This window comes from Tinamus guttatus, unplaced genomic scaffold (assembly GCF_059628265.1).
Source record: "Tinamus guttatus ecotype Peru unplaced genomic scaffold, ASM5962826v1 Tinamus_guttatus_pri_ptg000150l, whole genome shotgun sequence".
NCBI lineage: Eukaryota > Metazoa > Chordata > Aves > Tinamiformes > Tinamidae > Tinamus > Tinamus guttatus.
Window position 1 is genome coordinate 9,547,307 of NW_028288684.1, and position 15,106 is coordinate 9,562,412.

The 15,106-nt window shown below is 48.2% G+C and overlaps 1 protein-coding gene across 1 annotated transcript in view; it reads left to right on the top strand.

Moving 5' to 3' along the window:
- Positions 1–8,791: 8,791 nt before the first annotated feature.
- Positions 8,792–15,106, top strand: part of LATS2 (large tumor suppressor kinase 2) — a 38,238-nt gene continuing 31,923 nt past the window's right edge. The window contains exon 1 of the mRNA XM_010219845.2: positions 8,792–9,390. Within this exon, the coding sequence (XP_010218147.2) occupies positions 9,052–9,390 (339 nt within the window). The 5' untranslated portion in view covers positions 8,792–9,051. The remainder of the gene's footprint in view (positions 9,391–15,106) is intronic.

Genomic DNA, 15,106 nt, shown 5'->3' on the forward strand with positions numbered 1-15,106 from the left:
CATGCCATTTTGTGCTGATATAATAACTTATTTCCGTATTCCCTCCAAATGTGTTCACGTACATCACTACAGTATGAGATAAAACAGCCAGGGGATACATTGTGACTTCTCCCCAGAGCCAGGGTAATTGTTTAAGATTCTTGCTTTACAATTTATATTTCTCTGCCTACAAAGCTGAGGTAGCTCAGTGTAATCTCAGCTAAACCAGACACCATTTCTTTGCTTCATGGACTTCAGGCTTCCTATTAACCTGCCATATCAAAGGAAATAAGAGATCTCTTCCCCTACAATCAACTGCTGGTGACAGAACAACAGCACAACACAAAATTCAGGTTAATACTTGAACCATATTGAAAATGCCCTTTCCTTGCTAAGCTCACTTGACAATTTGTGTAGTTTATTACAAAGATAGTAAAATAAATTCCTTAGTAACCAACAGTTTTAAAATTGATAAATCAGTCAAAATGCAAATTTGACGGATATTTTCTGAAATGGTATTTTTTAGTGGGTAGAGCTACACAGGATTTAATATCAGGCATTCTAAACAGGGGCAGTAACCTGTCAGTTAAATGAGCTTTAATTTAAATTAATGCTAAATGCCACTGCCAGGTTTTAGGGCATCAATAGGAAATAATGAGAGCTCACAGAGGAAGTTCTTTATCCAGCAGTTTCGTAGACCTTCCACACATGGGACTCGTTCCCCTTTCCTTACAGACAGGGAACATGAGGTGCTGAAGTTAAGTGTTGTGCTGAGTGTCCCCACGTGTGACACTGAACGGAGGAAAGGGTGACTCTGCCACCATCAGCCCCACAGGCCTGGCTGCTGCTCCCTCCCGCAGGCAGCGGCCTGCAAATCTGCTGGGGCCTTGCCTGCCAAAGCCTTGGGCGCCGCGTGGCCTGGCACCCTTCGCTCACCCGTGTTGGGGTGCCCATCGCGTGGCCTTGGGCACCGCATGACCTGGTGCCCTTCCCTCACCTGTGTTGGGGTGCCCATCGCGTGGCCTTGGACGCAGTGTGGCCTGACGCCCTTCACTCATCCATGTCGGAGTGCCCATCACGTGGCCTTGGGCGCCGCGTGGCCTGACGCCCTTCGCTCACCCGTGTCAGAGTGCCCATCGCGTGGCCTTGGGCGCCGCGTGGCCTGACGCCCTTCGCTCACCCGTGTCAGAGTGCCCATCGCGTGGCCTTGGGCGCAGTGTGGCCTGACGCCCTTCGCTCACCCGTGTCGGGGCGCCTGTTGGGGCAGCGTGGCGCCTCTCGGGCTGCACGCTCGGCTCGTGCCGCCAGTGCTCCCTGCGCAGCCCTGCTGCCCCAGCACATGCTGCGCCCAGGCTCCTGCCTTGGTGCTAAGGGCTCCGCGCACTCCCTCGTGCCTCCTTCTCCAGAGAGGGAGGCCTCCTCTCCCCAAAGAGAGGAAAAGTGCATTTGTTCCCTCTGGAAAGTGGTCCTTCACAGTACCCTCATTTTCCTCGGTTCTTCACTTCCCAATGCAGGCACTTTATGTAGCCACCTCCCCAGCTCCAAACCCCCTCGCTTCCTGCCCAAGCTAAGGGTTGGACTGTGCTCCTGCTCCTCCCGCGCCGTTCCTTCCTCTCTGGAAGGTGAATCATTCCGGGCGTCTGTGGTAGAAGGGCAGAGCTGGGTCAGGGATGCCGTTATGCTGGGAGATGCCGACAGCTACTTGGCCTCTGATGAGCAGAGTCGCAGACTAGGCTGGTGGCTTCTGTGGGCCCTCATCAGCACTTCATGTGTCCTCCGTACTCCCTTTCACATTTTCTCCAGGATCAGAGGATTGCTGCCCCTAAAAATGCCCCAAAATAGGTCCTGCTTATGTTCCTGCTGGAGTCAATGATTGACAAGAGTGTGGAGCTGCAGTACAGAGTACATAGGAGCATGCTTTTCCAACATTTTTGATATTCTGAGTAAAGACTGTAAATGCAGCCTGAGTCTCCAAAATGTCTTTCCCATTACAGTGAGCCTGGGTTCATGTTTCATCTGCAAAGTGGAGTCAATTGCCAAGACAGATTTGTCCTATTTCGTCCACTTTGTGCTGAAATTAAAGGTATTTCTAAAGCATCAGCTCTTACATTTTCTACACCTTTGTCATCAAAACAGGAAATCATGATGGATCTCATAGAAATAGCCCTGGTTCAGAAAGTACACCTAATGCACAGATACCTTCCTAATCCACAGATAGAATTCAGTTAGTATTTATGTTTTCACTCATCCAGTTACTGGACCATTGAGCCTGACTTTGGCTGCCAGGAATGTCAGTTTACGTCACTGTTAACGTGTTGCCTTCCCACTCCTGGGTTAGGTTTCCTGCACTCTGCTAGAGAACGAAGACTCACAACTCCTGCTTTTAACTGGTTTTGCATTGGAGATTTGGAAAGAATAACTCTTCCCAAAATAGGTATGTTTAATATCAGGATGTTTCATTTCTTCTTTCCTTGCACATCATCTATTTTGTATCACAGTGACTTGTTCTAGACATGTTCTTGTAGTGAAGGATGTCACTGTCTGCAAAATGATCTGTGTGTGTGTGTGTGCATGCTCACACACAAGCACCCTCACAGACTCAAAAGCTTTCTATATATGTGTTTGTTTTTCCTCTTTGGAAAAGGCAGAGAATTAGGGGTTATGAGTGATATTCTTGCTTTACCTTTCTGTTCTCCAGTTTTCTGAATGGGTTCAAAGCAGTTTATTGGCTTCTAATGCTGTATAAAGAAAAAGTTAATCCACCCACATCACAATTATTTGGTTGCTAGGAGTATTTTTAGCAGCACGATTTGGTAATTGCTTCCAAATATAATAGTTTAGAAAGAGTCACACTGTGGCCCAGCTAATGGTGTACGGGGAGGGGACAGAGCTACTCATGGCAGCAGATGTGAGGGCAGGGAAGCGAGCGAGTTGCATGGAGCTCCGGCTTCCCTCGCTATCCAGCACCCAGCCCTCAGGCAAGACAAGAGGTGAACGCTGGAATCATCACAGATCCTGCAGAGCCACCCCTTTGATCCCATGGATAAAAGCACTGCCCCTTTCTTGTGGGGGATCAGTGTCTCCTGGTGCAGTCTGTGAAGGGACTTGCTCATGCAGGAGAGCAGTTTTGTTCTCTCCGTGCACATCTTTCCTTCTGGCAGCATCTCGCTGTGTAGGACATTGCTGGGAGGAAAGGCTTCAATGATGCACAACAATCTCCACACACACACCCAGATCAGATCATGTTTTACCAGAGAAGCTGAATATCATTCCTTTAATTGTTGAGGAAGATGGTTCCTAACAGTTTGGGCTTCTCAAGGTTAGAAGTGGAAACAATTTGAGAGGCTGCTACTCAGTGGTGGACCAGCCCAATCCGGGTACCGAGAGAGCAGATTCCACCTCTCTTGTGCCTGTGACTCTGCTGCCCGCATCTAGACCCAGCTGTTCTGTGGAAAACACGTGGAAAGCAGAAAGTGCACCTGGCTGCAGCCAGAGCAGGGAAAGAGTCCAGCTGAGCCTCATTTCCAGATGGACTGGTATGCAAAAGGAAAACAAAGAGACTGAAAGGAGAAAAATAAAAGATCTGTTTTACTTAGATTTAATAATGTAGACAACAGCCATGCCTTAAGAAAGGACACGTTAGCACACAGTAGGAATTTTTTATTTCAGTGCCGTTCCTTTAAGCCTGAACTTTATTGGGAAAAGGTCTCAAGCCATTGAGCAATCCTCAGTTTGGGCAACCATGTTGCTATGCTTCATCGGTTAAGTATAGCAGTAATTCGGAAAATGAAGCCCCGCCGCATCTGTCACATCATTTAAAAATTACTTCAGTTTTGCAGGTATTTGAAGATTGCAAAACGAACCACTTTACCTTGCAACAGCCTGTCAGCATTGGAATCCGCTCTGAACCTAATGGGTTTCTTTAGCTCCCTAGAGTTGGATATTTCCTTCCTCCTCCCCCTGCAACAAATTCCAGGCAATGACACTATTGAAATTCTGACAGTAATTTATATACAGTAAGTGGCTGACCTCAGATGAGACGCTGAACAATTCCTGTGCACCAGGCTGCATTTTTCTCATGAAATACAGCAGTTTATTTGCAGTCACTTACCATTAATCCCCCACTCTTCCCAAACTGGCGTCATTTATAAGCTCTACTGACGGTTTGCAGGATGGAAATCAAAGGGGAAAAAAAGATGATAAGCAAGCTTAGAGAAATAACCTTAGGTAGATGAATAGCATTACTCACAGAAATAGTCCCCTTGGCTTTGAAGAAGCAGTAAATATAGCTCCCATCCTAGAAAGAGTTATGCACAGGCTTCTCTTTACACGGGCTCGCAGGGCTGCCCAAGGCAGGGACTAGTCACATGCTTGGAGTCCCCGGCGTTGGCAGGGCTGACATTTCCCCTCGCACGGAGCGGTTTGTGCAGCGGCGCGGGCAGGCCTTCCTCCTCGCAGCTCTGCCATGCGCCTGCGAGAACTGCCCGCGTTTCACTTCGGGGCTCTGCCACGTTACGGGTGTGAGGGAACACACAACGTATTTACTTTCTTATTGCTCTTGATTCTTGTTAATATTCCCTGCTTGTTGCTAGCGTGTCACTGAGGGGCCAGAAGCAACCGCCTTCCCAGCCCGAAGCGCTGCTGTGTGATGAAGGGAGCCATCTCCGGTCGATGATCAGTCTTTCTTAGGGACCAAAGGGAGCTCTGATAACAAAATGCTCCCGCCTCCATGGACAGCGGGCTCAGATCCAGGCTGCTCCCTCCGGAACGCTGTCCAACGCCAGCTTGGCTCCAGGCTCCCTTCCGAGCGCGGGAGCTCCCTGCCGCCCGCCCCAGCACCTCGCGCGCTGCCCTGGGGGTCCTCATGGCGACAGAAACAAATGCCTGAACAGGAATTTAAAAATAAAATAAAATAAAATAAAATAAAATAAAATAAAATAAAATAAAATAAAATAAAATAAAATAAAATAAAATAAAATAAAAAAACAACTCTCTTCCCACCACCCCAGGAAAAAAAAAAAAAAGCGCCCCAATAGGCATGATTTAGAACTAAACTTAAATATCTATCTATACATAGTGGAAAAGTGGCAGGAATCTGTGAGGAATAATGTCGATGGATAACTTCGATAACTTTCATTTTAAAGCTCTCCGTTAAAATAAGCCGGGGCTGGGGGTCCCGCTAACCTTAACCCCCCCTTTCCCGCCCCGGCGCCGCGGGGGGCTGCCCCGCGCCATTTCACCCCGACCCCCGCCCGCTCAGGCGCTTGGGGCAAGGCAGGGGGGAGAAAATGGCGGGGGGGGGGGTGAGCCTAAACCCCCCCAGGCTGTTTTTAACCCAGGAAAGGGTGACCCCAAAGAACGGGGGGGGGGGGGAGAAGGGGTCGCCCCCCGCGGGGCCGCCCCGGCTCCTCCCGGCCGCGGGCGCGGCCCCTCCCCCGCGGCATGCGCGGGCGGTGACGCGCGGTCACGTGGCGCGCGCGGAATGCCAACAATGTGGCCCGCGTCCCGCGCGCGCCCCGCACTCGGCGCCCGCCACGGCCGCGGCGCGACATGGAGCCCGGGCCGCGCCGACGGCGCCGCCGCCGCCGCGCCCTGAGCGGCCCGTGAGGTGAGCGGGGCCGGGGGCGGCTGCGGCCCCCTCGCTGGCGGCGGGACGGGGGAGGCTGGGAGCGCCGCCCGGGCTGGGGGGGCCCCGGGCGGCCGGGACGGGCCGCGGCGGAGCGGGCGGCGCCCGAGGCCGGCGCCGCGGCGGGGAGGTGCCGAGCGGGGCCGCGGCTGCCGCCCGGGGGGTCCCGCCGGAGGGAGGTCCCCGCCGAAGCCCCGCTCGGCTTCGTCGCGCCGAGGGCTGCGGCGCGTGGAGACGCCCGCCTGGGAGGAAGGCGCCTGTGCGAGCGGCGCAAAAATAGGGGGGAAAACACGGAAAACAGGCAAAGTGCGAGCGGGGGGACGGCGGGGGAGCCGCAGCCCGCCCGCCACCTGCGAGCGGGGGCGCGGGGGGACCCCTCTGCTGGCCCAGCAGCCCCGCACCTCTCAGCGCCGGGAGCAGCCGAGCCCCCCTTCCCGTAACTTCCCATAAGTTTGGGACCAAAACGAAGAGAAACGAAAGAAACCCACCCGCGATGGCCCTAAAGGGAGAGGGTCGGGGTGGCGGTTCCTTCCAGGCCGCCTCCCCTGGCCGAGGAGCAGCTCCCCGGGCTCCGCTCGGCTCCGGCCGCGCTTCCCAGCGGAGCCCCTGGCGCAGGGAGCCCCTCGGTGAAGGAGGGAGCGGGAGGAGAGGAGCTGGTGCTCCCAGAGGAGGCTTCAGCCCTTCGGCGCTGTTCTCAGGGGGGAAACAAAACACTGTTGAGCCAGAATAGCCTGAAGCTGGGAAATAATTCTGCAAAATTATTTCACGTGGTGCCGGGAGGACCACCGATACCTTGGTGTGGGAGGCGAGGGTATGGTTGGAAGGATGCAGAGTTATCCCAACCCAGATGTACAGTCAGAAATGCTCAGGCTGTGTGTTAGGCGGTGTGTTTCTCTAGAGAATACAAAGCTCTTTATTTTCTAAAAATACCAAATCAAAAATACAAAAATACAAATTAAAAAAGGCAGACAGCTTGTCTTTCCATGTTAATTACTTAAATGTTCTGATTTCTTGGCCCATCTTACATATTTAGTTAAAAAACCCTTCTGCAAAATACACAGTTAGCTGTGGTACCTGCTGCTGCTGTTCTCATTCGTGCTACCTAAATGATCAGCATAACATTTACAACAGTGCTGAAGCAGAAAGAAAGCTGGAAAATCTGCCAGCGGGCCTGACCCAGCACGGTTAGGCTCGGGCTTAGCCTAAGAGTCGCAAAGTTCGTTCTGTGAAACCTGTGTGTGAGGGGGAAACCAGTTATTTGCTGCAAAAAGAAAGCGGGGGGGCTCAAAGGCTTCTCCTGCACATTGCACTGGTGCAGGGGAGAGGAAGAAAACCTGCATCTCTAAAACTTGCCTGTCTAAACCCAGACTTGCTGCTGTCAGGGCAGGAGAAGACTGCTACCAATTAATTGCTCTGCATCTCTGTATCATTTAAGTACCAGCTAGTTAAGATGTGTTCCTAGGAAAGCTGCACTCCTGTCCATTAGTAATACATTTTTAAAATTGCTCTATTAAAGCTGTGTATTACCTGCTACTATATCCCATCTAGGTGGATAAAATTTTCCCCACAGTTCCCCTTCAGTTCCTGTTAACTTCCTGAAAAGCCATGAAGACATGACCTGTTCTTGACCAGCAGATGGTTTATTAGTTATGAAAATATCAAAATGCAGATAAACCTCTTTAACACTTACAGCACGTAGGGTGCTGCCCTAAGGAGGAGGTGGTGACGGGCATCAGAGTTGAGTGTGTCCAGGCTCTCCTGGCCTTTCTGATAGCAAACTGGTCACTTGGCTGTGAGAAGGGGTGGTAAACATATGGAAATGGTCAATTTTGGGCCTCCTTGGGGTATGTTATAGCTATCATAATGAACAGAGGTTTATTCTCAGCATATGAGAATAATGAGAAATAATGCTACTTTGGAGAAGTTCTTTCTGATGCCGAAGCATGCTATAATCAGAAGCAAAGCTCTGATTAAACAAAACACTTAAAACAACAACAGCAGGATCTCCAGTGAGCTTCTGAGTGACTGATGAGAATATATAGCACAACCTTTTGCATGGGCCCCTGCAACAGGACAAAATTGCGACGCACCAAACAGCAAAGTGGCTTTGAGCTGCACTCGGGGGGCCTTTCACAAGCACGAGTGTCTGCAGCACCAGGAAACTTGAGGAAACGGCTTCAGTAACTGGTCATGTCTCTGACAAGTATATATTTTTAAATCTTCTTTTGAATATACTGTTACTTAATTAATATTGTTAATTGTTATTTAGTATTTATGTTATGGTGATGCCACGGAGAATCAGTTAAGATGGGTTTTCATTGTAAGTAAATATAGCACAGAGATCACAAATTGCACAGCAGGTCAGTTTTGCTGTATAGCTCTTCTCTGCTGAGTGTTAGAAGAAATACAGAAAGCTATCTAGAAATCTCTTTTTATTTTTTTGTCTGTTTTGTTTTCCTACTGTGTCTTTTGTCTTAACTTGGAAGCCACTGGCTGTGCTGTTCCTGCTGTCACTGAGGAAATCCTTCACCTTCTTTCTTGCCACTAAGGCTCAACTAATGAAATATCACTATTTTTTCTCTCTCTCTCTCTTTTTTTTTTTTTTTTTTAATGTTCTGGTCATGGGGAGAATTCTGGGGAGAATTCTTACCTTAGATTTTTAAGCTAATCATGTGGAATGGGAAAATGTCCTGTTTTATTCACTTTGTTATTGAAATACTGGAAGTTGCTATGGTTAGAGTCATCAATATTTCCGTTATAAATCTTCTTCATAAACTTCTGAAACGGAGCTCAGCTAGTGTAAAACAAACAAGGCCTTAAGTGGGGGGAAAAATGCTCCACAGCATACTCTTCCCTAATTATGAAATAGGATAGGCTTGTCCAGGACTCAGTTATGCAACCGGGTAGGAAACGTGCCACTATTAGGTACTATAAAAATCTTGAAGTTTGGAGTTGTTGAGGTGGTTTTCACTTTCTTCTGAAAATGAAGCTTAGAAGATCGTATTTTTAATTGATGATGTTGAAAAAGTCCTTCAGAATCCTATTCTTGCGAACAGGTAAAGTGCAAGTAGCTGAAGGGAGTCCAGCTGTGACAGCCTTAATAGGCTAAACTGATTCACTTTCACTTGGCTAATTGTCAAACTGCCCCTTCACAGTATCAATTTAATTGTGTGTGTTTTCTTTTTTCTTTTGTTTCAGACACTGTCAGTCTGCGAAGGGAAGATTCCAAAGGTTTTCATTTTCTGTAGGAAAAATGAGGATTATGAGCTGAAGTAAAACGCTGGCGGAAATCACTGGAGGTTTTTGCCTTTTTTTTTTTTTTTTTTTTTCTTTGAAGGATTATGTTTACAAGAAACTGATAACATCAAAAGACAAACACTTTTTAGAAATAAAGTAATTAAAAGGAATACAAGCTGTATTTATGCTCAAAGAAAACTGGATTAACAATGAGGCCAAAGACTTTTCCTGCTACGACATATTCTGGAAACAGCAGACAAAGGTTACAGGAGATTCGAGAAGGTTTGAAACAACCATCCAAATCTTCAGGTCAGGGACTACCAATTGGACCAGGCAGCGAAACTTCTCTGGACGCTAAGATTTTGGTAGGGAAGGATGCTGCAAGGCAGCAGCAGATGAGACAGACACCCAAGTTTGGACCTTACCAGAAAGCCCTCCGAGAAATTAGATATTCTTTGCTGCCTTTTGCTAATGAGTCGGGCAACACAGCGACTGTTGAAGTCAATAGGCAGATGCTCCAGGAACTGGTGAATGCAGGTTGTGATCAGGTACGTGTGCTTTTGTGGGCGATTTTTGGTGTGTTCATAGCATGTTTATACTAAGCACTGAGGAAGGCATTTGGGATGGTGCTTGTCCCTCTTGCTGGTCTTTGTGCTGCTGTGCAACCAGCAGAGCAGATGGGCTTGCTGATGAGAGCCCTGCTGAATATGGGGTTAATGTCTCTTGGAGACTGTTGTGGCGACCTGTGCGGCTCTCTTATTACTCCACTTGCTGCGTAAGGCTGAGCAAAGCAGCTTGTTCCTTTTCACTACTAGGACGAGACTTAGCTATGAGAGCTGGGGTAAAATTTGTCTAACGTGTCCAAGCTCCATTCACTGTCAGAAGCGGCTAGAGGCAGTTCCAGAGGCAGAACATGGTCTTTGAAGAAGCTCACGAGCTGTTTGTGAGGATGTGGCAGTGGGTGAACGTGCAGCAGACGGTGGTGGTTAGGTGCGTGCTTTCCTCCTCACCTCACCACGGGTCCTAGTGAGAGGTGCTAGTCCTGCCTCAGACAAGGATATAGGCACACACATGCTTGTTTTTGTCATTCTGAGGTGGTGCTGGAATACGTTCCCAATTCAAAGACTGCTCAGTTAGTGGAGATCACGGCTGGTTTGTGTTAAGCTGCACTTTTGCACGTGCTTTCAGTGTTGGTTTTGACATTGTCTAGGAATGGTTCACAATTTTGTATTGGGGACGTAAGATACTGTTTCTGTTTCAAATTCTGATTGTTGAGGGGGGAAAAGAATCTTTCTTAAGGGATTGAATAACAGTCATTTGTGAAGCTGATACATCATGGTTTATAGTCCTTGATGTAAATTGGAGGGATTTAATACCAAAGTGCTTTCAGTAGAACTTCCTTGATTTCAAAACTTGCCTCTATTCATGACAGAGCCTCTTCATGACATGAGCCTGAGTCTCCTGGACTATATTCAAAATCTGTATAACTAATCTTGCATCACACATTATTACCAACAATTTACATTTGTTAGGAACTGAATAGTACATTGATTAGTGCTGTTTCTATTCCACAGAACAGAATAATTGATTCTATATAAGGCAATTGGAGCCAGAGTAGATTGCAGATCTAACTAAAGGTGCTTTAGTAGCTCTATACACCTCCTAGTCCAGTGAAGGAGATGCATGTGTTGAATTATTGAACTGAAGGAACCAGAGATTTGCAATGTGATCTTAAGTGTGCCATGAAAATGTAGAGCTTTTTATTAAAAAAAAAAAAAAAAAAAAAAAAAAAAACACTCTCTAAATTTTCCTAGCCGTTTAGGAAGAGAACATTCCCTGTGCGCATGAGCCAAGGTTAAAAGAGCACAGCTGGATTCTGGATTGGGAATGTGCATTGGGAAGGTTGCATGGACAGATCCTTCCCTTGTTGGACTGAGATTTTGGAAGGTGCTTGGCCTTAGCGTTTCTGGGCTGTACTGTGCTCAGGGCATAAAACAGACCTGAGCACCCGTGAAAATGCCCTGGTGTTTAGGGCACTGTAATGCACTGTACTTTTACATTTCTAATTATCTCAGCTATTTTGCCGTGAACTTTGATGCAGTGATAGTGCTTGTTATGGAGAACAGGTGAAACATCCGTTTCTGACTTGTGTGGGGAGACAGTTTTGCCACCCTCTTAAGTCTGGCGGTGCAGATCTGTGTTTTCCAGACTGGCTGTTACTCTTCCATCCTTGGATTTATTTTCTCCCTGGCTGGGACTGGTTGCCTGGGGTTAATGCTACACCCTTAGGTGTGTTGTTCGCTCAGACCTGGGCCTCAGCAGGGCTGGACCTGGCTGCAGCCCACATGGGGGTTCCAGAACTGGAGCCTTGTGGCTACAAGGGCAGCGTTCCCTAATCTGGGGCTAGGCCACAGCCAGCCTCACTGCCTTGGAGGGCTGAGAGCCAATGGAGTTTCCTGACGAGGTGGGAATAGTGTCAGGTCCTGGGAATGCCGTGGAGTGACAGGCTAAATCGCTTCCCCTGGATTTTTTCCTTTCCTCCTGGTGCTTGATAGCCTGAGCGGTTCCAGATTGGATCCTGAATGGTCGCAGGGGTCTTTTAGAGCATAATGTGTAGTAAATTCCTCAGCCATCCCAAGCCAGCCGGTCTCTGCCTTTGAATTGAAGCTCTTAAATGGCTCTTGCAGGGACCTCTCTGTAGTCCAGCAGGCAGCCAACAACAGATCTTGTTGCAGAGAAGTGAAACCAGCTCTAGTTTCTTGGAGAAGGGTTTTATCTGTGTCTCTGCACAACATTAGCAGGAGGTGGGTACATGGGCTGTGTTGCACTGACTTCGCCCTCTCTTCACCCGGAGCTGGTGGCAAAGGGGCAGAGTTTTTCCCCCGGAGGAGCTTTCCAGGCTCCTGCCTCAGGTGCCAGCAGCAAATGCTCCATTTAATGTGTCAGCCCATGAGTCCCTAATGCTCTGTGCAATGGCCCTCCCCTACTGCAAGCCACAGTGGGCTTGCGTAGGGTCCTACACCTGCAGATCCTCTTTCAAGGAGTAGTAATCAGCTATTTAATGATGAGTTGCAAGTGTCTGGTCTGTGGTGTTGGCCAGAAGAAGCTCTGATCGTAGGTGTTCTGGGAAGGCAGGAAGAAATGAGTACAAATTACTGGGTTTCATCTTAGATGAACTCCTTTTCCAGTTTTTATTTGGGCTAATACTATTTGGTGTTCCTGATGTTACACTGGAAAGTAATCCAAGCCATGTGGGACAATCTGCTCTGATAGCACCCCAGGGTGGACATTTTTCTTCCTTCTATCTGTGATAAGGAGAGGAGTATAAGTTTTAGGGGCTAGAGAAAAGAATAATATTATGGTAGATGAGTGGAGCTAATTAAAGTAATATCCCTGCAACACGGTTAGATTTTTAACAACTGTCATGCCATATAGTACAAGAGATGTTACATATTAAGTAGTACAAAGGCAGGCTTTGCATCTCCCAGTTCTGCCTAAGCGAGTGCAGGAAGTGTGTGTTGGGAGAGGAGGGTGCCGGGGGAGAAAAGGGATTTGTGTCAAAGTGATGTGATTAAAAAGGAGGCTTCATAACACTCTGTTACTTTAGTTCTTTTTTGCTTTCTGGAAGACCCACGTAGACAGAGGAAGTGTTTTCTAGGGTTGTTGGTAAACTGAAGCATAAAAAGGCAGTGTAACTCACAAAGTAAATACAAAATTCTTGTGCCTTTCAGTTACGGTGATCTCAAGTGTCACTCATGAAAACAGATTTTAAAAAGTAAACTGTGATTACGAAGCTGCCAGAGCCTTTTTAAATGGCTTACGCTCTTCCACCGAGGTTTATTTCCAGCCGTTGTGCAGCTTGTTCCTCCGTAGTGAAGTCTGGCCTCAAAAAGAACGTAGTAGGAACTTGGCTGCTGACCTGAGAGAAGCCAGGATTGTGCTTTTTTTGAGACGCAAAATGAAATTACAGCCATAAGTAGCCCTGGGTCTCAAGCTGTGGAGCCCCTTGGCCCTCGCGCGGCCGCCTGCGCCCGAATGGGCGCAGGCGGCCGCGCGAGGGCCAAGGGGCTGCGACCGCCCCAGACCCCCATGTTGGGGGTCACTACCCCTCTCCCGGGGCTCCCCTCTCCGCGCAGTTTGCCCAGGCAGCTAATTTTAACCGATGATGCTGTGGGATTTTTCACGGGCCGCATACCTCCATACATCACATAGTGCGCGCGGAACAGCTGTGCGGATGTCATACGGGGAAGTCCTTAAGGCCTTATGCTTATTTCTTTGCTTTTGCCAGAGGCTTTTATTGGGGTCTGTGTGACAAAACACGTACGTGCTGCCTATGGCAGCATCAGAACCTCTTGTAATTCATGAAGTTTTTCTAGAGTTTGCAGAGGGGTGCGTGGGGTTGTTTGTTTTTCTTCCTTCACCTATGTTTCTTTCTCCCTATATGTGAATTAAATTCTTTTTATTCAACCCATCTTGGCAAAGACTCCATCCTGCTCTGGGATCTACCAGCTCATTTTGGGACACTTTCAGCACGAGGAATACAGTGTTTATTTTCATTTGGACAAATGCTTGCACGCTTTCTTTTTATATAAGGCCAATTCTGCTCTGCCAAATGTAGTTTGGGGAGCAAGTTGTTTTTGTGTTATTCTTTTAAATTCAGTGCATGTGGTATTAGTATCCTCATTCTGGCAGGATGACGAAAAAGGAGCTGTTTTAAGATTGCACAGATTATTCTGTGGGGAAATATGTCCGAGGTGGCCAGGGACCTATTAGACCTATGTTGCAGTTCAGGTAGGCATAGATATTTTGCGGTTACAAGAGGAGGGAGATAAGCCCTTGAATGAGGGCAGTGCTGGCTGTCGGAGGAAGATTTTATTTTAGCAGCCGCTGAAGTAGATTTGCTAATTCAGGCCAGCAACCCCTTGTGAGTACTTTGCCTCCCTCACTTGAAGGTAAATGCACACTCTTTTTTCCTTGCAGCTATGTCACGAGCCCCCTTCATCACCTTCCCTTGTACTTCTTTCTTTATTTCCTTTTTTCTTTTTTTTTTTTTTTTTTTCATACATCCCTTTTTAGTCTCGTTTGCCTCCTCCCCCCGTATCTCTGAAGTTTCCAGGATCGCCCCGTGATCTTCTTCACCACCTGGAGAAGAGAAGTTTGAGAGGAGATCTGATCTATATGCACAAATACCTGTAAAGAAGATGGGACAAACTCTTCTCGGTGGTGGCCAGTGACAAGACAAGGGGGAATGGATGCAAGTTGAAACACAGGAAATTCCATCTCCATGTGAAGAAGAACTTCTTGACTGTGAGGGTGACAGAGCCCTGGAACAGGCTGCCCAGAGAGGTTGTGGAGTCTCCTTCTCTGGAGATCTTCCAAACCCGCCTGGATGCCACCCTGTGCCACGTGCTCTAGGTGTCCCTGCTGGAGCAGGGGGGTTAGACTAGATGATCTCTAGAGGTCCCTTCCAACCTCAACCATTCTGTGATTCTTGCAGCAGAGGGGAATGTGTTTCCCCCCATACGCCTGCAGTGGGGCCATGAAGCCATGTCAGCCGTAGCCGCTCGCACGCAGCGGGTTGCAGCTTGCCGGGGCTGCCCGCAGGATGCCGGGGTCGCTCTCGCGTGGTGCCTGCTGACAGCCCGTTCCGTCTCCTCTCTCCCATTCCCCTGCCTGCAGCCTCCCCATGCTGGTTGCCCTTGGTGCCCTCTTAGAGCAAACCCTTGATTCCTCCTGGTGCCACGGTGCGTTTCCTGCCAAACCTGCGTGAAGTTGCTCTGTGCACGTGGTTGCTGTGAGGGTCCCGAGAGGCTGCTCCTGCCCGGCAGAAGCGAGAAAGGGAGTTTTGCCTTTTCCTTTGCCTTTTCCCCATGTTTCCGGCAGTACGCAGTGTTGCCTGCGCTCCTGTCCGTGCCCAGATGTGGCTCCTTGGCAGCTGGGCAGAAGTTTGGCACTGTTGAACACTGCAGTGTATTTTATGCTCTGTCCTTTGCTCTTGGTGCTTGCTTCTCTTTGGGAAACTCTGTAGAATAAATGGGGGTTTCCTTGTAGGAATGCGTTTCAAATAACAGGAAAGGAATCAAATACCATACTTAAACTGCAGATACATGTGAATCCTCAGTTCTCTTTAATTATTCTCCGCTCTTCATATCAGATAATTGTTCAGAAACTTGGAGCTAATACTAAAATCTTAAATTATATTTTCCTATAACAAAATACAGGATTAACTTGCATTAGATACTTGTATTTATAAAAATTAAGCAG